The sequence below is a fragment of the Pelmatolapia mariae genome, linkage group LG16_19, assembly GCF_036321145.2.
Source record: "Pelmatolapia mariae isolate MD_Pm_ZW linkage group LG16_19, Pm_UMD_F_2, whole genome shotgun sequence".
NCBI classification, from domain to species: Eukaryota; Metazoa; Chordata; class Actinopteri; order Cichliformes; family Cichlidae; genus Pelmatolapia; species Pelmatolapia mariae.
Genome location: NC_086241.1, coordinates 4,965,430 through 4,992,648, shown reverse-complemented (window position 1 = coordinate 4,992,648; position 27,219 = coordinate 4,965,430). Strand labels below are relative to the sequence as shown.

At 38.0% G+C, this 27,219-nt stretch overlaps 1 protein-coding gene across 1 annotated transcript; it reads right to left on the bottom strand.

Moving 5' to 3' along the window:
- Positions 1-553: 553 nt before the first annotated feature.
- Positions 554-25,868, bottom strand: LOC134645996 (carboxy-terminal domain RNA polymerase II polypeptide A small phosphatase 1-like). The gene is made up of 7 exons (XM_063499648.1): positions 25,520-25,868; positions 14,085-14,227; positions 8,148-8,249; positions 5,596-5,652; positions 4,633-4,725; positions 4,191-4,376; positions 554-4,034 (listed from the first exon to the last, which is right to left on the bottom strand). The coding sequence occupies exons 1-7, from the start codon at positions 25,602-25,604 to the stop codon at positions 3,903-3,905; spliced, it is 798 nt and encodes a 265-aa protein (XP_063355718.1). The 5' UTR covers positions 25,605-25,868; the 3' UTR covers positions 554-3,902.
- Positions 25,869-27,219: the final 1,351 nt, after the last annotated feature.

Sequence of the window (27,219 nt, the reverse complement as noted above, 5' to 3'; positions counted from 1 at the left end):
TGAGTCACATAGGAAGGAATTTGAGGACTTCTGAGGACACTTAAGACTTTTATAGATCCATAACTATTTCTGCAATCAGAGTAGCCACCGCGGGATAAACCATTAAAAATACTTCTTCATACCTGAAAGTCCATTGAACGCCATCTTTTATATACAGTTTATGGGTATGACCAGCGTTGGTTTTTGTGTCAGCGCAATAAATGTTTCCATCATTGGTTCATTGTAAAGAATTTTTTTTTTTTTTTTTAAAGGTTTTCATGGAAACTTTGAATAAAGAGCTTTCTGTCTTGCAGCAAACGGCTTGTAATGTAAATATACTGGGCCAAAATGAAAGAAAGAAAAACATTTGATCACCTTGACTGATGATCAGGGCATGCTTGATTTATCAAATGGTTTTATCGTGTGGGTATTATGTTTGTCGAGTGGAGAACGATTGCCGTTTTCATATCAAAACTGTTCCATATTCCATTTTTTCCTTTCGACTTGATCTTATATGTTGTGTTGAGTGTGAGGAATGTGAAGTCAAGTACTGTAGTGAAATATGACTGTTTCAATAAAACATGCTTTATTGATGGAAGGTGAAAGTATCTCGTCTTTTTTTCCCCCAGCGTTGACTGTTATTAGCTGCAGTTGAAGGAACGCGCTCATTTAAACCAGCTTCTTTACTTGAGTAGAGTCATCTTGTTGCATATGTTCCAAAAGATAAATGAATACTTCAAGACAGATTATGGTTTTTCTTTTGTTTAAAGTAAAACTAATAGAGATAAACTAATGCAATCACTCTGAAATCCACACACACAAATACAAAATCGGGATTTGAGCACATGTGGCAAATTCCCCTCAAATCAAACTGAATATACAGATCGATAAGGTCGTACACGCCACATTCAAGTTTACTGACAGTAGGCAAAGTCAAATCAAACTTATCCAAGACTGCATCAAATATTACATTACTGATGGCTAACACAAGTGATAACTCAGAAAAACATTAAAACTAGATCACAATAAAATCCTGATAAACGTATTTACAAAAAAACAAATAAACAAAAAAATAGCCTCACCCACTTTTGCTGTTGTACACGTGTGTGACCTTCAGTCAGTGTGGTGTAAATCTGCTTCTTAATGCTACTCCAGAGCTAAACAGTGGGTGACAAATTAAAGGAAAAACCTGAACCCTTGACTCCTGCTGTGGCTGTTGTACCTCTGGCAGAGTTTAGGCACCTTACTCCATTAAAAGGGGAAAAAAAATCATTTCAAAGTTATTATTCTATAAAAGTGATCCTCTGAATAACACATTTTTAAACTGTTGGTTTCTTCCATACTGAACATATATAAATCATACTTTGGACTTTGCAGTCATAACATCTCGACCCAAGTGAATAACTAAGGGAGATTTGGGGCTGGCATGTTTGACAACTCTCTCCATTAGCAACAACAAAACACCAGATGAGGTAATATCATTTGGCAGAGTGTTATCCTATCCACTAGAGTTGAAGGAACTAATTAAATCAACGCTGAAGTCGTTCTTACTGAGAAACCTGACACTGGTTTTTCCTTTGCCACCCATCTGCATATACAGTACAACAAAGCCTGACTAAGCTTTAGAAGCCTTACAAGCCTTACAGGTTGAAATTGCAAAAATAAAAGAACCTGGTGTTCATGCCTGGAACTGCATAACCATAAACTGTATATAAAAGATGGATGTAGCTCTCATGACATCACCCATTGGTTTGTAAAGTCCCATGCTTCGAGAGAGAAATAAAAAATGCAGGTTTGAGGAATTTCTGCTTCACGTTTAGACCCCAAAGCTGCACCCATCTGTTATATACAGTCATCTTCTAAAATGATTTTCACATATCCCACTAATGCTAGGATTTAGTAACGGAATAAAAACTACACTGCTCAAAGAAATTAGGGGAACACTTACTTTGCATTTGATAAATAAAATGTTATTTTAAAATCAGGTGAGTCACGTGAAACCAGAATCATCAGCACTATGAGACCTTTAAATAAAGTTAGTTAATAAAAATATTGGTGCTACCCCTCAGCCTCCTAGCAGATGCATCCATGGTATCAATCTGAAAATCCTAGGTGACTTCCTAACGAACGAAGAAGAATTTTTGAGTTATTGTGTTTACAAATTAGGTGTCTATGCTCTCCAGTGCCCACCTGCCCGACAGACTGAGGATGTTACTCCTTAAAATGGAGATCACAGGCGATCCAACTTATGCTCCTGGTGACATGGTGTACAGTATGCTGGATGATCTCTTCCTAGATTTGGATCACGTCATCTATGAGTTCCTGAAGAGTCTGTGGCGACAGGTCACAGCATCAGATGTACGACAATTTCTCAGCTGGAGTCATCTTCTGATGAATGTAAGATCCACTCCATGGCTTCAGTGTCTTTGTCATTCTGGAATTACGCACAAACTACATGCGGCCAGCCATTGTCTTTCACTGCACCTACATAACATCTGAGAGTGGCTCTGAGAACTTTATCCTTAACAATGATCAAGGTACGGTTCAAGAACACATGGAGATCTGTGTGACCCTCCATGGAAACGCCTCCCTAGATCATCACTAAACCACTGCCACACCAGCCATCCTGGCTAATGCTCACCACAGTATCAGACTCTATCACATCTTACAGACGTGCTCAGTGTCAACTGCTGTCATCTGTGAAGAGAATGTGGTGCCAGTGGTGGACCTCCCATGTTTAGAGGCCATTTTGGCAATGCTCCTCCTGTTCCTTCTTGCAGAAGAAGACGATACCGGCCCTTTTGCTAAGTCGCATAATCAGCATAATCCAGCTCTCCTTGTGTAAAGAACCATCTCTTGATATGGCCTCTACACTCTTGAGACTGTGTTGGCAGACACAGCAAAGATTCTTGTATTAGCATCTACGGATGCTGGAGCATCCTGGAGAAGCTGGACTACCTGTGCAACCTGAATGAGCTGCTCTCATGCTACCAGTAATGACAAGAACAGTAACAAAAAGCAAAACTAAAGAAAAATGCTCACTTTTTGTCGGTTGTCTTGTTGTCATCTCTCCAGTGTAGCTGTCGTAGCTTTGATTTAAGTAGGTGCAATGGATTCATTGGTTTCTGCTTCCTTACCAGACGGACTGTGATGAGTATTCCCTTAATTTTCTTGAGCAGTGTATATTCACTAACAGCAGACTAATGGATATTTTTTTTCTATTGCAAAAAAAAAAAAAAAAAAGATGAAGAAAGAAAAACGTCTTTTACATGTAAAAGCAAGTGCTACATTAAATGGTATATTCTATTCAAAGCTTTTCAGAGACATACAGTAAAATATACAATATTAAGAAAACATCAAAATAAGCAATACAAGATGAACGTTTTTTTGTATATATATTAGCTCAGCAGGAGCTAATATACAGTCTTCAGTGGTGTGTTATTTGCTGTGTGAAAACTTCAAATGCTTTTGCTTCACTGACATTAAAATGACTGATAGTGGTGAATTTGTAAAATGACGCTGAACAACTGCTCGCACAATCTAGCTTTACAGCAAACTTACAAAGGTCAGTGCTGTCACAAAACGACAACAACAACAACAACAACAACACGCTAGCTGCACTGCAAAAGATATCTCCAGAAGTTATTTAATCACATATGAACCATCTTGGACATCACAAAAAAGAAAAACAGATCTGTCACAACGTTCAGGTCAACTGCCTGTACAGCAGCACTCAACCCAGCTGGAAGGCTGCTGTCACTTTGTAAGCAGTACTGCTGTGACAATCTTAGATTAAATGACAGCCCTTTATTGCAGTGTGGTCCTTGTATTGGGAAGCACTGTGGAGCCTTCTGCCCACCGGCCTCCGTGGCCCCCGGATGACAGCCGCTGGTGCTCATCTTCATCCTATTATCCCGCCTCTGTTAACTCTGTGAAGTACTCTGATGTTTGAGAATGTCATAGATGTCGTCCACCTTGCTTAGTCTCTCAAAGAACGGGATAAGATCGAGGAGCTCAGTGTCTGACATGTCATTAAACCAGGATGCTACAGGAACCTGGAGGTGCGGACAAAAGTAGCAGATGGTGGGATTAGAAATTCTTTTAGACAGTCCACTACCCCCCACCGCCCTGAAAACTCAGATGGAAATATAAGACTTTTCTGTGAATAACAGTGTTTGAGTGTGTTGCACAAAGTAATCTAAATGACATACTGCATTTTCGGGGTGGAAGATGTAGGAGGCTGGGGAGTTGTCCAAGATGATAACCTTGTTGAGGTCTCTTCCTAAACGGCTCAGGTCTTTTACGTAGTTTCCTTTGTGGAAGACGCAAGCTTCCCGGAAAAGACGGCTCCGGAAGGCCCCCCATTTATCCAACAGGTCTGACACAGGGTCTGCATACTATAGAAGCAATACCAAAACAAAACCGGATTTGCCATCTTGTAACTTTATCCTCCAAGTGGTTTAATGCAAGTCCATGACATAACTACAAGGTTATTATAACAGTCTGAAACCAAACTTACAAAAATATAAATTTACAAAACCAACTGTTAAAAATATATATTTCAGCAAACTGAAAACATTTTGTGATCACTCACAAAATGAATCTCTTCCTCCAGTAATCTAAGTGTAATGCTCATAAAGGATGAGGACATACCTTTGACAAGCTTGCGGTGAACAGAACACACTCAAACATTTCTCCCATCCTCTTTAGGAATTCATCGACGTGGGGTCTCTTTAACACGTACACCTGAGTGCAGGAGAAAAATAAATAAATCCAGAATTGGTGCTGCTCTTAGAGACAGATTCTGACCATAAAAACGCTCAAAGGACAACAAATGTAAATAAACACTGTAGTTCAGATCTAGTGTATCAGATCTACTTGCTTTCCTTACAACATAAAGGTTCTTGAAACAACTGCTGTAAATAAACTGAAGTTAATATAAAAACAGCCACTAAACATGTCAGTTCTCTTTTTAGCAAAAATATCCCTTAATGAAAAGTGATCATGTCTACAACTACATATGCCATTATTGGCATTACATAAAGAAGAAATAATATATGCAATAAAACATAGCAGAAGCACCTTAATAGAACTCTATATCTACCTCCACTGAGATGCTGGTGGCCTTGTTTCTGAACCAAGTCATCCCGAATAGGCTTTCCCCACTTTAACAAGCCTATCCTGGATTACTTGAAACAGACCCAGGCCTTCTGAAAGCTCTTCTTTCTTCTGGCCAAGCACAACAGACTGCAGTTGCCATTTAAAGCCGGTAGGGGAAAGGTAATGCCATCCCAGTGAGCCCCGTACATAATATGCTCAGCATACTGAGATTAATGGCCGTGTTTTCTGAGAAGCCTGCCAAGCTTCCTTCATTTCGTCAGGCCACTGAAATAGGCACCTGCTGCTTGGAGCCATCAACAGAGAGGGCTACAGCTCTGTCAGGCTGCGTGTACACTGCTTCGCGTGCAAACTGAAGCAAGGATAAACGTCTGTGTTTGATGTTTACAACTGTGATGGTGAGTGCATGGAAAAAAAAATTCTCAGAGCTTTAGGGTCCCCTGTGATGTCAAATTTACTATAGCAGCAAATAGTAACTTAAGCAGATAAAGTTCCTACCTGGTGAACTGTTCCATCAATTTCCACTGGAATGATAAAATCTGCATTGTTCACTGGCTGTTTGAAACAAAAGAAAAAAAACGTTAACTTATAATCTCCAAAGAACTCTTTAAAACAGAGAAAAGAATGACGGCAACAAATTGAGCAAAAAATGTCGTGCCAGCTGCCTGTGAGCAGCACAAACACTGAATAAATGGATTCTTTTCCCATCGATTACTGAAACATAGGCACTACAGAAAGTGAGAAGGCTGCTTCTCAGATATCAGCATCATTGCAAGTGTATTCCATATAAGGTATAACACCATGGCCTAAATTGGTATACTATGAGGTAATGCAAGTAAGACAGATTGAGTATATCCAGAAGCTGTTAGTATGCATTCACGTGCACGGGATTTTTCTATTTCCTGCAGCAGCAAATAGTGCAAATGATTTTGATTATGTATTCTAATGGCAGACAAAGTTAATAAAACATTGTCGTTATTCTCAAGCAAATTCCACCAGCAATAGCAGCAGCTTGAACTCCATCCTCTTTTAGATCTGCTCACCATCAGTTTACAGCGAGCAGGCTGTGTGAGCTAACAAGAACATTTCAACAACTTCCAAGCATTTCACCACCCCAGTATAGACAAGACTGGCTTTTTTCTCACCTTCAGTGGTAAACATTTAGGGTGATTATACTGTAATGCATTAACTTGTGATACTTTATATCTACCTCTATACTACATTGATTTAATTTGCACTATTATGTTCTTTTGTGGCTTGAACTGTGTAGTAATACTTTGCATACAAATTCTTATGCATTTGACTAAACAGCCATACATTTCTTTTATACATTATTATTATTTTCTTTCATGTTTGATGTAACTGTTTCACCATTTAATGGTAAGATTTTCTAAACCACAGGTCACTGAGATTTCTTCCAGATCAAACACTGTGCACCCAAAGCTAATTTCATTTCATTATGACATTAATTTTAGCAGCTTTTTGTCAGAAATCCCCCCACTCTTCCCTTCAAATATAAAGAACTCTTAAAGCAGTTCATGTGTCAAAGTAACAGCGACTTTTACACTCCGCGTTGTGTTAAACTTGGAGCTCAGAGGAGGTCTGACCCGTTTAGCCGACACTAATATCCGGTGACATCTTTCAGGACAGGCTGTGACCGCAGAAGGACTAAACAGCACGCGGCATTCATTACATAATTTGTCGTGATACAGGAGCCTCGACTTCTGGCATTGATTACTTTGTTCACTGAATGCTACCATACAAGGTATCAAACAGACCGAAAGGAAGCTGCATGATACTTCATTAAAAACACGCAATACAGTATATAAACACTCATGAATGCAGTAACACAGTTTCTAAAAATATTTTATGTAAATATGAATTTTATGTAGCTGTTTTATAGAAGACAGATTTACTTTTAATATTCATTTCCTAAGATCTTGGGGTTTTATGTTGAAGGCTGGATCCGTATTTTATATTTTTCACAATCCATTCTCCTAAATTTGTACCAATCATGTGCCTCCTTTGTATGTTTTTTTTGGCAGGTAGACTAATTGCTTTAATATCGAAGCCTAATAGAAATAAGAGCAAGAGAGTCCATGTGAACCAAGGCCAAGAATGTAAGAAGGTCTACAGAATCATTGTAATCCAAATAGAAGCATAATTTTTTTTCAATTACTCCTTTTACTCATTATTTATATATATATATATATATATATATATATATATATATATATATATATATATATATATATATATATATATATATATATATATATATATATATATATATATATATATATATTATTATCTATCTATCTACACACACATATACATATATATATATATATATGTATACACATATACACACACACACACACACACACACACACACACACACACACACACACTGAGTACAAGGAGTAATTACAAAAAGAAAAAATTCCAATATATCTTTAAAGGGCTGTATTTTATATTGTATACTCTAGTGTATATGCATTTTGACTCTCTCTCTATATAAGCCTATATCCATTTAAAATTTTCCCTGAACAGTGGAGGCACATGAATAGGATGTTAGCATTCAAACCATCAGCAGATAAAAATGAATCTATGATTTAAGCAATTTCTACAGACACAGATAGCAGCATTCACATACATACATACATACACACACACACACACACACACATTAGAAAGAGTCAGCAATCATGTGTCTCAAGTTACAAATCCAACAGCGTAAACTCTCAAGTTGACATGTTGATGACATTTGTGTTGTTGTTGTTTTATGGACTGTATTAACTTTTTACTTTAACAGCATCTCCACATTAACAGTGACCATTAAAAATACATATCCTATAAACAATGGCTTTAAAGTAGCTGTGTGGACAAGAATCCTGTTTTTTTTTGTTTTGTTAAATTTCTTTATAGTTTCTGAATATCTTTGATTAGTATAGATATGAAAACGTTTGCCAGTGGTTGATTATTTTCCCACTGAAGCATGGAGTATACAGTATACGAAATTATGAGATAACAATCACCTGCTAGCTTACCTTAAATGAACTATGCACTAGTGTTTCATCCAAATCAATGACCACACAGATTTTTCCTTCATCATTTGATTCCATCTGTGGGAGCAGTGGTTCTCCTGGCAGCTGAAGAAGAGCACACAGTTTAGACCTAAGCTGTGTAAGGCAAAAACATTTTTGAAGTGAAGTTTCAAATACAACATACGCAAGAAATACGGTCTCACCATTTCAATATGCTGGGAAAGTCATTCGGTTTATTATGAGTGTGTGCTTGTGTTTCTAGTCACTTAAGCGCTTTAACAGTGTTGTGTTGTTTCAGTAAGAGGTTACGGGGAACCTGGGATGGTACAGCTGCTACTGTGCTGACGGAACATGTAGATATCGCTATAGTGTGTCTCATCCGTCAACGTGCGGTCAGTGATTAGAGTTCGTTAATGTGATTCGGCTTCTAAAAACAAGTTGGTATGACCAAACAGGTTGTTGGTAACACTGATGGATGTGTTGTCCATCAGTGAGCTGCCACGTGAGCCTAATGGCAGAGCTGAAATTTGACACAGATACCACACAATATGCCAAGTCTCAGTTCTGTGTGTTCACTGCCACGGGTGGCATCAGAACAATCAAAAGAAAAAAATAAAATAAAAATATTAATTAAGATAAGATTAAGATATCAAAAGAAGGTAATATTATGCACCAAAAATACTGCAATGATAAAAACATGCATTCAATAACGTGCAAAGAAAATAAATTACTATTATTTTAATTTAACATATAGGTTCTCCTCCTTATTTAATTTCTTGTTAAATTTTTTGATTGATTAATTATTTAATATATTTGTACAATCTTCATTTTGTATTTATGGCCCTATTTTCTCCCACAAACCTTTGAGTTAACATGATAAAAGGGCTTTGTATGTCTTTTTTTAAATTTTTTCTTTTTAAGGTAGCTAACATTTTCATGTTGACCACATTCGCAGCAAGACTTATCAGTTTGAAAATGCAAATTTATTAGTTAACAATGTCAAAAATTCACTGTTTATTTAATTATTTAGAGGATAAAAAGGCAAATAAATCAAATTAAAGTAATATTTTATCACATATTTAAACCTGATCTATTTCTCTTTTCTTTATTTTATGTTTTTAATGGTCACTTCTGTTACACACCTACTCTTCAATCACAGGAATTTATTTGGTGATGCAGAAAATGTATAAATGTTGTTTTACTCGTTTCTGCTGCCAAGTTTCTTTTAAGCAAATGGAATTGGAGCTACTACAGCACAGAACTCAAACCAAGAATTCCTGTTCAGTCGTTCAATACCTTAAAACTGGACAGCAGCACTGAGCAGCACTAAGCATTAAAATGATTAAGGTTTATTTTATTTTAACACTTTTTACAAATACTGAATAGGGCTACTGAATTACAATACTGATTATCTTCAGCATTAACCTCTTATTTTATTTGTGATTATGTTGTATTTGAAGATTATATTTTTTGTGTTCTTTAAAGATCTCATCAGATAACATCTGGAGTAGGAGGAATCATTTTGCACAGAAGTATTCATATGACGTGTTAAATACCCCCTTTGTACATGAGTGCACACACAGCCTGAAGCCCAGCTAAACAGAGAAATTTGTTAACCACTGTTATGATAACCGTTACCTCCACAGGGGTTTTTAGATTTTATTGAGTCAGCTAGTGTAAGGAAGCTTGCCTGTGTTAAGCTTCCTTTGTAAAGACCAATGCTATAATATATATGTATGTGTGTATAGAGAGAGAGAGAGAGTCTTATATATTGACTGATATTTTCTGTGTTCTTTTTTGTAAAAACAACCAAAAAAATGAACATCTGTTACTTATTTACAACTCCTTACCAAGATAATATGACAATTCTGTTTAAAAAAATTAATTTTATCTTATTTCATTGTCACAACAAGTCAAGCAGAGAGTAAACCATTGCTCTGCCCGACTTGTTGTAGCTCATCTGGTTGTTTATGGTCTTCCAATCACGTGCTGCCAGCAGGGAAGTTACAAAGTACCCTTTGGTATGCAAAATATACAACATTAACACTCATAACATGGTTTAAGGTGTTCCTCTCGTATCTTCTTTACTTACATTGTATCTGCCTGATGTTTAATCCCTGCTGATACTTTGGTCGGGCTATAACTTTGTTATACATGATACTTAAAAATTTTCAAACTTATACCCATTTCTGCTTTACTATATTTCAAATTTATTTCCAATTAGTTTTACTTTAAAGATAATATTTTTTATATGTTTGTTCTGTTTAATATAATTTTACAAAACAAATTTCTCAATTTTGGGATAAATTAAGTATTTCTCATCTTATCTTATACCTCCTCAGTTGGTGTGATGCAGTAATCACATTCACAAGTCTCATAGGACTCATCGTCACTCTGATCCTCGTCTGACTCTCTGCTTTGTTCAGAATCATTGTCTTCAGTCTTCTTAACCACCATGTCCCTTTCCTGAACACTGTGAATAATTCCTACAGGGGGTCCAGTTTCTTTTGAAATCTCATTTAACACACACTCCTCTTCAACAGCTGAGCTGTTCATGTCAATAACTTCATTAATTCCAAATGTGTCTGACATGCACTCCTCTGGGCACACCCCAGTGGCCGCCAGCTCTTTCAGAGATATTAGCGCATCTTGACTCTGACTCCTAGAAGCATTCTCATCATTAGTTATTTGATCATGTGAGTTTCTTTCTAAAATAAATCCATTCAGGGCTTGTTTAAAAGATGACTGAATGCTTTTAATCTGATAAACATAGTATTCCTCAACACTTGGCTCACAAAGCTGTCTATTTTCATCATTATCTATAAGTGACCAGTACGGTTCCTTTTCTGAACATGTAATAAATACATCGTCTTCAGGCTCAGGTTTGGCTTTGTCATCCTCTGTGTAATCAGTGATGCTCGCAGTCTCATCAGTTGCAGAAGGTTTGGGTTCACAATAGTGAGTACTGCACAAAATATCTTCATAAGCATCACCTTCAACAGAAATTTCCTTGGCTAATGGTGCAAACATGCTCTCCTCGGGACCAGTGGATGGGCGAACTTCAGCTTCTTCAGAAACGTGCTCATCAGAGGCACACGCTTCTTCATCAATAGGGGCTTTATCATCCTCGGCTGCCTCATCATTTTCTGCATAAACGACACCGTTCTCCGTTTTGCTTTCCTCATCCTCTTCAAAACTTGATTCTGATTTTGCGATGAGCCAATCCTCAGATTGAGTCTCTAAGTCACAAGACCCATCACTCTGGTCCACATCCACTTCCTCATAAGTATCTTCAGATGCATCATCAGAACAAGTGTCTGTGTCTTTTACATTAGCTTCCCTGTTAATATCTTCAAACTGATATAAAGTTTTGGCTTTATGTTTCTTTGCCTCTTCTTCCAGATACAGGTGGTCATGGATATCTCCACCATCGAAGCAGGAGATGTAGTGCTGCTTTTGTGTAAATATGTGTCCGTAATAGTCCACTTTGTCAAACAAATCAAAGTAATCCTCAACAGTGACATCAACAGTTTTCGATTTATTCTCATCACTTTGCTGTACTTCATCATCTTCAAAAGATTCCCACTCTGTCTGCTCGTCGCTGGAATCTTCCTGAGGTCCTTTGTCAGACTCCTCAGATGAATCGGAGAAGGGATCAGATGGAATACTGCCCTCAGGACAAGTCTTAAAGGATTTGGTTTCCACAGAGGAGCAATCTGAGGAACCATCTTCTTCACCGCTGGACTCTGATTTATACTGTTCTGAAGTGGAATACTGCTGAGCTTGGCTTACTTCGTAGTCATCACTTCCACACGGCTCACCAGATTCCGTGGGCACCTCTGTCGTAAGAGCTTGCTGAAAGTCTTCTTTGGTGTACTCGTGCATCTCCCAGAGATCAGTTGCAAAGGCAACGTTTTCAGTGTCATCAAAGCAAACTTGTACAGGTGTGTCTTCTGAGGAACTGTGAGATTCTTCATCACTGAACTCTGTTTCATTTTGTTTGGCTTTATAGCTCAAATCCTCTTCAAAATCGCCATCATCATCACCATCATCATAATAATAATAGTCTTCCTCTGCTTCTTCATCATCTTCATCATTTGTAAATTCAGTTTCATCTGATATTTCGTCGTACTCGCAGACTTCAGGATTACAGCTGAGCGAGTCCACGGTTTCACATTGCTGAAAGTTCTCTGTTGATGTGTCTGGCTCGGAGTCAAAGCCGTCACTCTGCTGTTGTGATAGCTCATATTGTTGTAGAGCCTCGGGGTGGTCTGTGCATTCAAGGTTGAAATCGCACCTTTCACAAAGGCCCAAACTGCCACAGTTCACTTCCAATTCATCAGCGTCAAGGTCAGAAATCTCCAACTGCTGATCGGAGGGCTTACATTTCTGAAATAATTGGGGGTGTTCTGCGCACTGTTCACAGCAAGCACTACATTCAGAAGCTGAGCTACGATTACCACAGTGTTCAGAGGACTTAAAACACTCACAGTGTTGAGTACATTCATCACATGGTTGGCTTAACTCTGAAGTCTCGCACTTATCGAGGATCTGGTCGGAGTCAAAAAATCCATTGCTCTCTGAATATTGCTCAAAGCTGTCAGCGAGTCCATTAAAGTATGTGCAGGATTCAAGCTCATCCGAGTTCAGGTTGCATTGTTCCAAACAAGGAATAGATGGGTCCATTTCTTCGCTGACAGCCTGCTCAGTATATTCCTGAAGGAGGACCTTTACTCCTAGTTCAGCACTTCCCTTTGATGGGCCAGTGAGATCTGCAGCTTCTGTTAATTTGGGGACCTGGCACTGCTCAGCAAACATGGCTTCAGTGGATGGTTCCCCTTCTCTAGTGCCTTTGTTTTGCTCAGAGTTTTCCAAATACATCACGAAAGTATTTATCAGACTTTGTCCAAAGCTTTTACTCCATGCATTTGTATCTGTAGAGACCAACTCCCAAATGACTGGCATCCAACTGTAAAGTCCATTCAGAGTGAAAAGTCACAGAGCTGGTGGGGGGAGTAGCAGTCTGCATGAGAGAGTAACAGCAACAGGAGCAGCATGCCTGATGACATGACAGGTTGTCACAACCAAAACTGAGACTGAGCACTTGACTCGACCCTCCCTTTGCCAGAGACCAAGAAATTTATTTTGGGGACTTGGAAAGACGTGACAAATAACTTGTGGAATATCAAATCTCAATAAAAGGCTGAACTAAGGCATAAATATGAAACTGACACTTGAGAACGTCTTGGCCACTTGATCTCGAGACCGTAGCAGCCAAAAGTGATGTTTTCAAAGGATACACTAAGTTTAACCATAATTAGTATTGTCAGTTGTCCAAAAAGACAAGAAGAAAAAACTGTATAAAGCATAAGATCAAGCCCTCACATTCCAGTCATTATTATATTTTGTCATCACATGTGTTCACACAAGTTTCTGTTTATGAATTTATAATCTAATATTATATTAGTGTGGTTCTTTATACTTACCCTACCTTCATACATAATAATAATGATGATAATAATAATAATAAGAAGAAGAACAACTCATACTGTACTATCTACCAGAATTCCCCTCCACTAAAAGGGTAAAAACAGCCACGCTAACATGTGTTGATCAATGGCATCTTTCGAGAAAGCATTGCAAAGCAGCAATGCCAGATCAGGCATGCATTTCTGCAACATTTACGCCATTTCCGGCTTTCCTACAAGTCCATGATTGATGTCTGAACATGGAGTACTTTTTCACCAAGCCCAGGAGAGATGCTCTTGTAAACATGAAAGCCAAGAAACCAATATGGAAGCCAAGAAAACATGTGTTTCGAGCATCAAACAGCTGCCAATCATGCTGCCCACATGCTGTTCAAAGATGATCAAGGGGGAGGGTGAGAGAAAGTTGATATCTCAGGGAAGAGCAAGGGAGGGGGCTAAAAGATGCACTTACTTTTGTCCCATTTTCTTCTAGCGAGAGAGGGGCGTTGATTTTTACTGGAGGTGGTTTGGCGTCTTTGTTACACAGACAACTGAAAAGACGGCGAAGAAAACCTCTGCTGTAAGACTTCTTTGAGCTGGAAACAGCAACAGAACCTGGATCATAGGGAGACAGAGAGAAAACAGTATTCATACTGTACTCATGTGATAGCACTAGATCAGTTGTACTAGATCAGTTTTACTGCAAACTCTCTGTATAACTATGTAAGTAAATGTAATGTGTAGTACTGTGATTAATGCATTCTGGACTTAATTAATGCCATGGTGTCAGCATTGGCGCCTCCGCTCATTCGACTTATCCAATCTGTGCATTGCTCCAGCCGTGCTGTCACTACATTTTATCCCCAAAATAGTCCGGTGAAGACATCTGGGTCCAGTCGGAGCTCCAGTGTCTGATTTGTTATGTTGAATACCAAGAACTGTCTTGTACACAGGCATTATTAGCTAGTTGTTAATTAACCTGGCTGATAAATGTATCAAACTGAACTTTCATGGATGATTTTACAATCCAAACTAATTTTAGAAATGAATAATAAATGTGGTTTATGCTGAGTCCAGATGTGCAGTTCCTAGAACGTCCCTCATGAGGCTTGCTCCAGAAGTGAATTAGACGCAATGGACTGCCATGTTAAAATGTCCAACTTCAGAGCAAAACGTAGTTTTAATTTACTGCAAATAGTTGTTTTAGGATACATTTGTTTTCTCCCCTAAAACAGATAATAATGAAAACCTATGATAATAGCAATGCTTTTAAAAGACTAAACAAATGAATAGCAAGAGCTCATTTGCTAAAACTTTCTGGGTTTTGTGGGCCTGTGTGGCACCAGATGTTACAACCTCATGATTTAGTCCTTATTTATCTTGTGCTAGATAACAAGGGATGATATTTTGGTTTTAAACAACTTATCTGTTTAAATCACAGAAGACTTAGCAGGGCTCGCAAAATCGCTAGCCCGATGTCCCGGGGCTAGCGATTTTTCCAGTCCGGCTACCAAAATCCATTTCAGCCCTGCCTGTCGGGCTATCATAGGAAGGACGATATGTCAATGCTTTTGCATTCTTTCGCAAATGTAGCTGAGTAATTATGTCATCGGCATCGATGAGCCACTGTCAATATGTGACACATTGAAATCGCGTTTGAATTTGCGCTTGTTTTTTGCTTTCACTTTCACTTTGCGATCGCGCGAACTGTGTATAGAGAGCAGCAGCACTGATTGGTAAGTCACAGATTAATTGCGCACCAATTCCTCTGGCATCGTCTTATCAATCGTTAGCTTACTATCAAACATGACAAGTGAAATCTCCTGCAGCAAGCTTAAACATGCGATAGAGGTTGATTGCTGATCGTTATGTAAGTATGTGTGTAAAAGCAGATGGATTTACGCAGGTATTTTAGTTCTGCAGAGCCAAACAAGACAGGTCAGGGTGAAGAAGGGGCAGCTAAAGAAAAGCCTTCCACAAAATGGAAAAGTTAAGACAAATCAGACTATGAGGCAAAAGGAAAGCGCAGCTTTTTTGGTTTCATGGACAAAAGAATTTATGTGGCTGGAATATGACGAGCTAAATAACATAATGTTCTGCCAGGTGTGTTGTGAGTTTCCCTCGATTTCTGAGTTGACAAGCGCCTTTGTTACTGGGACCAGTCATTTTAAGAAAGACCCCATCAGAACCCATGAGAAATGCAAGAAATGCATTATTGCTCAGTCTGCAGTATCTTTCCCAGAACAAACACCAATTACAAAAAACATACTAAAAATAAACCAAGCATAACAAGAAGTCCTGAAAAAGCTGTTTAGAACAGCGTACTATGTTGCAAAGAGTGAACTACCATCTTCAAAATTTAGCAGTCTTTGCAAACTTCAAAAAGCAAATGTCCTAGATCTTGGTTCCACTTGCCTCTTACCCGTGATTTCAGTGGAAATTTCAAATTCAGGATCTGACACAGACTGATTCATGTTCTACACATTTCTTGCAAGTTCATAGAAATTTCTGTTCAATTAGAACCAAATATTTGAGTTGATGATTGTAATTTGTTGTTGTAATTTGTGTTTTAAATATTTTTAGATTGATGTTTTGTTTCCTTTACAATATTATACATCAAAGTATAATATTGTAAAGGAAACAAAACATCAATCAAAAAATTGTCCTTTTTTTTTTTTTTTTTTTTTTAATTTATTCGGGCTACTTAAATTTATTTTGGGCTACCAAAAACTGAAGAGTGCCTGCCCGAAGGGCTACCAGGGATTTTGAAATTTTGCGAGCCCTGCTTAGGGTTAACCACTCTAATCCAACACAGCCTGCTAAGCTTCGTGCTCATAAAACAGAGTTTTTGGGAGTTTCTGGACTGTACGCTGACTGCCTATAAATGGACCTAGTATCTTTTATTTATAGTAATTAGTAAGGATATGGGTCTGTGCTATACACTCATGCAATCTACGGAAGCACCAAGTTAACTTAACACACAGTACATGGTTAAACTCCATATGATACAATTTCATTGACATGAGGGACTTCCCTATACTGAGTACTAATCTTTATTAGAAGAAATAAACAGACTTGCAAAAGGTCTGTTTTTGTATTCATCTTTAAGAGCTGATATTCACAATATAAGATGAAAAAATAAATTAAAGGCTATCATTAATGTGAACCCAAAATATTAGAACTGATTACATTAATGTTTTTTTAACATAAAAAGTACAAAAGTGAGAAGAAAAAATAATAATTTTGAACCCAAGTCTTTCTCTGCTGAACTCTTGAAAATGTATAAACATAATTCATTAAAATGCAGTTGTAGATCTAAGATATGACCACGCAATACACATAACTTATCGGATACTAGATGTCATTTTGAATTTGCCAATGCCGCATACCTCAGAAGGAACAGCTTCTGGCACATACAAGTGGTGGACAACATCGCATCAGCTGGTGTGAGAGTGATGAAAGCCAGCGTTTACAAAGAAAGAAAAAACTGACAAACTAGCTGAGCCTTGATGACCAGTCAGAGCTGTCAGCTAAGGCATTAGCATGCTGCTCAGACTACATCTGTTGGCTTAATGGATACTACAAAACTATCAAGATGCTTTGGGTGTAAATGTGTGATGACTGTGAAAGTAGCATTCATGTACTGATATTACCGACTGACTAACACAGAAGTGTTAAGACTGATGCTTCAAAAAAAACAACAACAACAAAAAAAACCCCAATAGGTTATATATTTGGCTGATATATATATTTTTTTTCTTTCAGTAGTTATTTAAATCACTATTAAGATAATACAACAATGCAGGGTATGAATAAAACGTCTGGCCACATTAAGCCTCCAGTTTTAAACATAAACACTGTTAACAGAACGGCAGTAGTGATGATGACGCTGGCACATTTTAATGGGGAGGCGGAGTCTGTTTCCCGCTGAAGAGCAAAGAGGCGGAGCCTCTGTGAGCCTACGTAGAGTGAAAAACTTGTTTATAGCGTCCAAAACACCAGCGATGTTCCTGTGATCACCATTAAAACCTTTACTGGGAAAAAGCTAGCAGGATTCCTTAATCACAAAAACTCTTATAGCTGCTCCATCCACTGCCGTTTGTTTTACACAGTGAAAAACCTGCAGTCAGCCTCCACAAGCTGTATTAAAATCTGCAGATTAACTGTTAACTTAGTCTGATAGCAGACTGGTTAAATCATACAGCTAGGTGAAGGCTGACGGCAGCTGTCCTATTTCACATGTGATACCTGCTACCATGCTAATTTCAAGCCTTCATAACATTTTTCAGATTAAAAGTGAAGTATTATGAAAGACTGTATTAATCAAATTGCATTAATAGTTAAAAATATAAAATTAACAGTCTTTTTCTCAAGCCAATAAAAATGTACATGAGCCAATGACCTGAGGATTGTTAGGCTGGACACTGAATAATTAAATATTGCCTGCACCATCATAACGTCTGTTATCAGCAACACTAAAACGTGGCTCCTATTGTCAGGAAGCCTTCCAAGAAGAGAGAGTAAAGGAACAATTTTTTTTATGCCTTGAATTCTTATTCTATATCTTATTTTATTTGATTTTAACCTTCGACTGTACTTGAGATTATTGTTATTATTATTATTTTTTTTTTTTGCATTCAGGAAAATGTTTTCCTTGGGAAAAAAAAAATTACAATCAAAGGGTTTAGGTGGCTTTTTTGACAGATGTTGTATGCAGTTAAACTTTAAACCATTGCAATTTCTAAAATAGAAACCAATGAACAGTTAATTCTGAAAGACCCATGTTTTCTTGCTTGAATATTTATTATTGCTGGTTAATAAGACAAAAGTATGTCTTACCTGATATTAAAAATCAATAATCACTTGATTACTAAAATAATCGGTTTTGTGCATTTGTTTTTGAAAAACAGTAACCTTTATTGACCAGTTTGGAACGGTTTCAGCTCCATCCCTTAACAAGTCTGACCTACTTTCAAGTGTTATGCTGGATGGGTTTGGCATGTTCATCAGCTGTGGCTGAAAGTGGTCAACACCACTGGGGAGCAGTCATTGTCAAGGCATGCTTGCTGGGACATACCTGACTTGGTCCAATGATGAAAAGCTTGTATTCAAAACATGTGTGAAGGAACTGGGCAGGTGAAGCTCAAAGTTAAAAGAAAAACATCATGGTGTCCAGTGCTCTGTTATTACACATCAGTGAGCCTAAAATAGCTCGCCAGAGGCCGACTTCAGTTAATGATGAGATTGTGTATATAAATAAAAAACTGTCACAAACACAAAGCTGTTGTGTCACCTACAACAATTAGCAGGAAAGAGCTGTTTACGCAGCACAGTAACACTTCAGTGCAGGAACTAAATAAAAAAATTAAATGAAACCACTGAGAGTGTGGACTGTGAACCATAAAGTCACTCCTAAAAGGTTCCCAACTCTGTGTTGCAAATGTCAACACAAACACAATCCCAGAATGCACTGACAGCTCTGGCTCCTGTCAGCGTGAGTTAATGTCCAAAATAAATATAAGATGAATAACTCTTCTGATAGATAATATTCTGTGGGGATGAAAAATAAAACTGTACTATTAAAAGGAACCACCACTAAAGAAACCATCTGACACCATACGCGTGCCCTCCATATGAGCAGCAGTTGCTAAAAGGGAACTATTATGGCAAAATCGTGACTGCACAAAAAGGCCACAGAGCTAAGGTTAAACAAGTTTACTTTTTAAAAAAGGGGGGTTAAAGTAGGAAACTGTTACAGTAGACATACAGTCTCAGCATTGTACTGCTTTAACCTGCAAACTAAATTATAATAACAGTCAATTTTAGCAGACGATGTTAACAATGTGAGCCATAGCAGTAATATTAATATCTTATTCAATGCCCAGACGTGCTCGCTTTGAAGATCTCTACTCTTCCACCTCTAACATTGCTAAAAATACTGTGGGAACGTGACACGGGTACAAACTTAATTGATACAAAGGGAATGCAGCAGTAATACCTCTACAAAGCAATAAAATGAGAATCAGGGCACATGTATGTCTGTGTATATAGTGCAGTGGCAATGCAGAGCTTTCAGTGATGTATCAAAATACTACTAATATTATTACCTCTGACCACGTTTTTTGATTGCATTTGCCTGCATGTGTGTCATTTTTTCTGTAAACATGATATGTTAAAGTTCTGAATGAATCCCGATAAAGTGCATGTATTTGTATGGGTGTGGATTATTATTGTTAATACTCTGTTAAAAGTTGGCTTACATCCACAAGGGTCTTCAAGTTCAACTTAGTGATTTACTGGGCAAAAATGGACAAAAAGAACTATTATTCTTATAAATGTGGTGCACTGTCAACATATAGAAAGTACCATATAAATATGTAATATATTTTAATATTTAAAAAAAAAAGATTTAATGTCACATTTGACTTCTGACCTCCAAAATCCATTTTATCTTCAAGAGAAAGAGAAAGATCTGCCAAGTTAGTTAGAAATATACTGCATAATAACATAATGTAATAAACTCGGGGTATTGAGTTATCATGTTATTATTATTGGCTATTTACAAATCAATACATATCATCTATTACTTACTGCTATGTAATGTTTGTGTAATCAAAGTAAATATCTGTCATGCTCCCTTTAACTGATTTTGACTGCACTACAAACTTCATAATGTGTATTTAAAAAGAACAAAAACAAACAAACAAAAAACCAAAATGACTATATCTGCAAAATACAATATAATTCCCTTAAAAGTAAATAGGCAGTTAAGAAAATTGACAGATTGATGGACACCGGCGAGGAACTCACTGAATGTGTGTCTGCTAATCCAAACAATACGTGGTTCAAGTCGCTTATCGGCAAAAACCAAACATGTCCAACCATCTTTGTTAGAAGCAGTTTGAGTGGTGAAATATTATTATTTGTGTTTTGTATGTTCTTTGAGCTTTTTTCTGTCTACTTGTTGATGTCTTCTTAAACTGCACTGCATTTGACCCCTCAGGGCCACCACATTTAGGACTTATCTGTACAAGAAAGCAGAAGTAGGTTTTAGGGTTTAGATAATGGTCTGGCACATATTTGCATCGACAACATACTGATGCTGGTGAATATCCTCACAAAGATAGCCAAACAAACCGGTTTGTGTCCTGCATGCATGCCCCTTCCTGATTTCCTATACAATACAATACAAAGACAGACAATTACAAACTTGCACCTTCTTTGCTTTACTCTTAGGTAGCAGCAGAACTGAGTAGGCAAACTCTAATGCAACATTCCTCACACTTCACTATCCAAGAGGCTCAGACGCTGATAATGAGGTTACAGCATTTCCAAGGGGCAGCAAAGACCTCGCGCCACATCAGCAGCCTACTCAGTTGAAAGCAGGCTTATCTGGGACCCTTTCGGGCAAGCCATGCCTCAGTGCTCGGCTGCTTCTATTCCCATCGAGGCTCACAAAGAATGAAGGCCCCCCTCCCATGACCGACTTTCCAACACTCTGACACCTGATATCCCGCTACAATCTGACAAGTTGCTTCACACCCCTCCAGAGCAAATGGTATGGCAAGTTCATGGTGGCCGAGCTGGACTTGGGTCAGGTCAAAAAAAGTTTAAACATTTTTGCAAGGGAAAATATTCACCTTACAGCAACTCTCAAGTTCAATGGCAAAAACTACAGTGTAAATGTAATTGTTAAAGTAGCTGGAGTGTGGAAAGAAACTTGTCAAACACTACATCACTAGCTGTGTTTTTGTGCCTATTAAACTGCATGTTTCAGAGCACTGCAGAGGTGACAGAGATAAAAAACAAATGCCCATAAAACTTACAATAAAACATCAAGAAGCTTGAGGTATTTAGGGCTGAAAAGTGTGCAAAACATTTAGGACTTAACGACTGATAACACCACCACTGACTACAGAAACTACAGAATGGCTGAAGAGCAGCTTCCCCTTCCCCTTTTCGCTGGCCTCTCACTTCTGGATGGCTGCCATGTTTTGGACTCATGACCTTTTAGCCAGGAGGAAATAATCTGAGAGCAGGCAGGAGGTGGTCTTGACCAGAAAGCTGAACAATACTGCCACCTTATGACTGTCTTGAAAAATACAAGTTATTAAGATGCACAGAGTTCAAAATAGCCTATATACATGTTTTATTTATCCTGCTTCTTCACATGAAGTCACTTCATCATGCTGTTTGGTTGTGGATAGGTCATTTAGCAGATTTATTCATTTCACTTAATTAGCTCATTTAGATTCAGCCACAGCACAAGGACAGCCTACCAAATCACATCACTGGGAAGTAGAACTAAACATATTACAAATTCAGCACGGTCAACTATCAATCTTTTCTTCTTTCAAGGGCACCAGCACTGCTAATGCCTCACCTTTATGCTCCTTGGTATGAGAGAAAGGCAAAGAACAGAAATGAGATCCAATCACTTCAACTCAACAGGGTCTCTAATTCATCAGTATGCACAGGACCCAAGCTACACTCTTTAAGATTCAACTTAATGTGACCACGGGTCTGTAAACTGCCCAGATATGGTATGATTACTCATATACTGGAATAAAATACAGGGTTTAAGACCGCTGTTCACAACTGCATTCAGAGAACTGATGCTCAGGAAGTCTTTTTGTTTATAATTGATAAGACAATGACATTTCTGTCTATGGATGCTAACTGGATTGAGTGTCTTTTGTAGAAATTCTTCAATGTAAACAAGCACAGACACCAATAATCTGTTTGTTAGGGCAGCAGCAAATGAACAAGTGTCCTCTTCTTTGCTAGGCAGGATTGAACAATCTTAAGTGAGTTGAGAACGTTTTCCTTTTCCTTTTACTATATTAACAACCCTTAAAGACAAAAGTCTGTCTCAGCTGCCCATCATCTGTACACAGAATCTTGGGCATTAATTTATCCGATCATAATTACAACACAGCCTTTCCTGTTATTCATTTCTTTTTTAAACGCCTTTCTAATCGCCATTATTTTGCAATAAATAGCTTCGTTCTCTAGTTTAAGATCTGTTTATGTACCTTTGTTCCCGTTTTACACTGTTACACCAGAACCTTGCTCAAAAATTGAAAAAACAAAATAAACTTCTATAGAGCACCAGCACCAGGATATAGGCCTCCTTCATGATGAAAAATTATATTTTATATAAAAATAAGCTAATCGTTTCTTTAAAAAAAAAAAAAATAATAAAATAAAATAAAATAAATTATCCCACACAAACTTACTTTTAACATTTTCTATCAATAGAGAGTCAGTGACATCTGACTCAGACTGTATCTGTTCAGTTCAAATAAAAATCGTTACTCACTTCATCCTGCAATAGTGTTCCCCTCAGTTCAGTTACCACGGTAACTTTATATATGACTGTACAGGTTTAGTACCAGAACTAAAATTCAACGCACTTTTTCAATCACAAGGCTGATGTCTGATGTGACCCTCAATCAACAATAACAGAAAAAATAAATATATTTTGAGGCTCATATGAGACTTTGCAAATAACATACGCTGAGTTCATTTCTGGGATTTAAGAGCCGATATCGCCGTTTTGCATCTGTACGTCACCAGATAAGAAACAAGAAACTGCATTACAGAATTGCTAAACTAGGTTTGAAATAACTAATAACAGCAACATCATTATATACATAAAATCATTTTATTAGCCTTACGATTTTCTAAGAATTGACTGACACATTGGATGAATATCTGCCTCAGCTAACATTGGCCTAGTTGACCAATATTTGGCCTACTTGCAAATAAGTCGGTACTTACTGAGATCTGTGGTTGATATTTAGCCGTTTTTAATTTTGCGCTGACTACATGTTCAGAGATGGTGTGATATAGATAACGAACTTAAACCAGATAAACAGTTTTTTCCTCTTCTTCTTTTCTATTATTTTCTTAACAATAAGACAGAAGTAAACAACAAAGCTAGAAAAAACAAAAACTATAATACAGGCCACAAATTATGGTGTACATCCCCCATGTTTATCATGTTATCTTTCTTACTTTAAAGTACAAGTTTTTAAGTACCTGAAAATACGTGCCCAACTCAAAATGTAAGTACAAGGGACTGTATCTAACAAAGTATTTTTGGATACTAAAAATTATACACCAAATGCAAAGTGACATGGTACATTTTAGGAAAGAACTGCATAAATCCGGCACTGTATTCTGAAGTACTATCGCAACTAATATGCACTCACCAGCCACTTTATTAGGTACACTTTGTCGGTACCTGCTTGGTCTCCCTTTTGCTTCATATCTGCCTTAATCGTTCGCGGCACAGATTCGATAAGGTGCTGGAGATTTTGGTCCATGTTGACATGATAGCATCACGCCATTGTTGCACATTCATGGCATCAATCTGCCGTTCCACCACATTCCAAAGGTGCTCTACTGAATTGAGATCTGGTAAGTGTGGAGGCCATGAATACAATAAACACATTGTCATTGAGTTCATTGTCAAGAAACCAGTTTGAGATCATCTGAGCTGTGTGACATGGTGTGTTATCCTGATGAAAGCAGCCAACAGAAGATGGGTACACTGTGGTCATAAAGGGATGGAAATGGTCAGCAACTCCACTCAGGTAGGCTGTGATGTTTAAACGATGCTCAGAAGGGTGCGAAGAAAATATCCCACACGACATCGCCCCACCATCTGCTTGAAGGGTTGATACAAAGCAACATCTTTCGAATCTTCTATTGTCCAATGTTAGTGAACCAATATGAACTGTAGCCTCAGTTTCCTATTCTTAGCTGACAGGAAGGGCACCCAGTGTGGTCTTCTTCAGCATCTGTAACACATCTGCTTCAATATCTGACATGTCTGCATTCCTTGGTTGTAACCAATGGTTATTTGAGTTACCTTTGCTTTCCTATCAGCCTGAACCCGTCTGAAAATTCGCCTTTGACCGCCAGTATCACCAAGAGAACTTTGACTCACTGGGCAGGTTCTCTTTTTCAGGCGACTCTGTCATCCCCAGAGATGGCTGTGTGGGAAAAACCCAGCACATCTGCAGTTTCTGAGATACTCAAAACAGCCTGTCTAGCACAAACAAGTACACCACATTCAAAGTCACTTCAATCATCTGTCTTCCCGATTCTGATGCTCAGTTTGAACTTTATCAGATCATCTCGATCTCTTGTCTACATGTCTTAATGCACCGAGCTGGTGCCATGTGACTGGATGATTACATATTTGCAGGAACAAGCAGTTGAACCGGTGTACCTAATAAAGCGGATGGTGAGTGTAAAGCTCCAAGTGTTTGTAAGTGAACCTATCCCAGAGATAGGCCAAATCATTTGTTACAGTGACCTATAAATACTGTTTAGTAGAGCTGCTTAGTCCGTGTCCCACTTATAGAAAGTGAGTAACACTGCTCGTGCGCCACAGTCTCCATAACAATAATAACGTAAATAAGAGCTGGGAGACCACAACGTGTTCATTTTGAAACGAGGAGACAAAAATAAACTGACGGCAGCTCAGCATGGAGGTCCAGAGCAGGACGAGTGAGCTGTCAATGGGGCTGTGACCACGCCCCCTCTTCAGAGACACGTTATTTCTGCTGTTCAAACCTCATTCCGCCTAAAAATTCTGCGGAACACCGTGAAGTCTGTGAATTTCCCCTTTACCGGCCCGGTGAAACACACATTTTCTGCTTTATCTACTTAGAGACGGCTATAATCTCCCGTGGGTCCCACCTAACGCAAAAAGCTACACCGGATGCAAACTTATTAAACTAGGTGAAAACCTTTGACAACCGGTCACGGACACTTGATTAAAGGAGCAGGCGTTATCACAGATGTCTGCAACCGCTCACAGAGGACCGGCGCCCTCAAACAAACCCCTCTGACATTATCATGCGCAGCTCCAAAAACTTCTCCCAAACTCACCTTCCTCACGAAGACAGGCATTTTCCTCCCCCTCCTCCTCCTCCTCTCTTCTTACTTGCGTGATTACCGACGACGGGTGGGCCATTGGATCCGCACACAGGAACTTTACCGCCGTTTAAAACTTGCGAGGAGTTACGGCAAATTCAAGTCTTTAAATTTTGCCACTCCCTGTTTGCGGACGCGCATGCTGCAGCTTAAAACCAAAAGAAACCTTGTCAACGGCCAGAAACACCGAACAGAAATACCTGTAAAAGTTAAAATAAAATAAAAATAAGTCTTAAAAAGTTACAAAAGATGTAAATACTGGAGAAGTTCATCAATTTGTCTTCGCTAAATGGGACCTGACGGTTTCAAGGAAGCCCGGTTCTTAAAGCCACAATGCAGGATGTGAAGGCTTTTTCTTTTTTTTTAAATTTATTTTTTTAAATTTATTTTTTAAAAAGTATCGTTGCAGGTTCATAAATGTTTTTATAGTATTTATACATGTTATGTTGTCATGAATGTTATTTAAACAATTACATTATTTTTCTTTAAATTTGGCCTTTCATTATTTATTTATTTTTACTTTCATCCGGAGCCCAACCGTGAACAAAACACTGTTTTCTCCTTTCTTTTTGTTTTTGCATAACAGAAAAACATATTTCGGTTTCTCTTGTTGCTTTACTTTGACTTCTGAGAAACTTAAAAAAACCCCAAAAAGTTTACAGATAACGTTGCAGCCGGGGGTGGCCTTGAAACCGACCGAGTTAGGGACGGTCTCTAAAGAGGCCACATATAAGATCACAGAAACTCCACGTAAAGGCTCCACCTATCACAACGAGGCTTTTATTTGACTTGTTTCCAGTAACGAGAGTCGTCAAAATCATTTAGTGAAGTCGGAAATGACAGAGTTTCAGGGAATCATGTACTTACAGTCCACTGAAAGTGGAAGTATAAAGCTGAGGCATCACCCCCTAGCGGATAACAGAGAACCTGCAGGCACACAAAATAAATGGCATAAATGTCTTACAGGTTTATCGAGCTTGCGCTAGATGGAAATCTTTTAGTAAATGTTAATGATCTTATGCCTTTTGTTTTTCTGGTGAAAACAAATTGTGTCAGTGGTCCATCATGTCCTGCTGTAGTTTATACCGTATACTCTGTATATACTTGCTATCACATCATCAAATTTCGGTCCTTGCCACTGTTGTATCATTATTGTATGTATTTTTATACACTCCTGTTTCCTTTCATAGCAGTTTAAAAGCAACTTATTTTAAGGACCATGAACACATTAGAAATTGCAGCAAATAGAAAACAAATTAACAACAATAAGAATCGAAATAAAACTAAGAATGAAGAGCCCATCTTCATTACTTGCACTTTGTTAATAAATGCCTACAATCTGTAATCTGTGCTAGGGGACCAAGCAGAGACCAAATCTAGAATCTACTACATACATTTACTACTACATAATGGTTTGAGGGAACACACAAGGACCCAAATGCTCGTAAAGTCCCGTCTTTGGTCAATTCCAAAGGTCAGATCTTTAATGAAAGGCAAAACCAAATAAATGCGCTTTCATGGAGGCATTCAAGTTATTAATAAAAAGGAAATTAAGAGAATGCAAGAAATTGCTGGATAGAAGTAGAAACAAGACAACCTGGCAACACATAGAGGGAAATGGGAGTATTTATATTGAATAGACTAATGAAGTGATT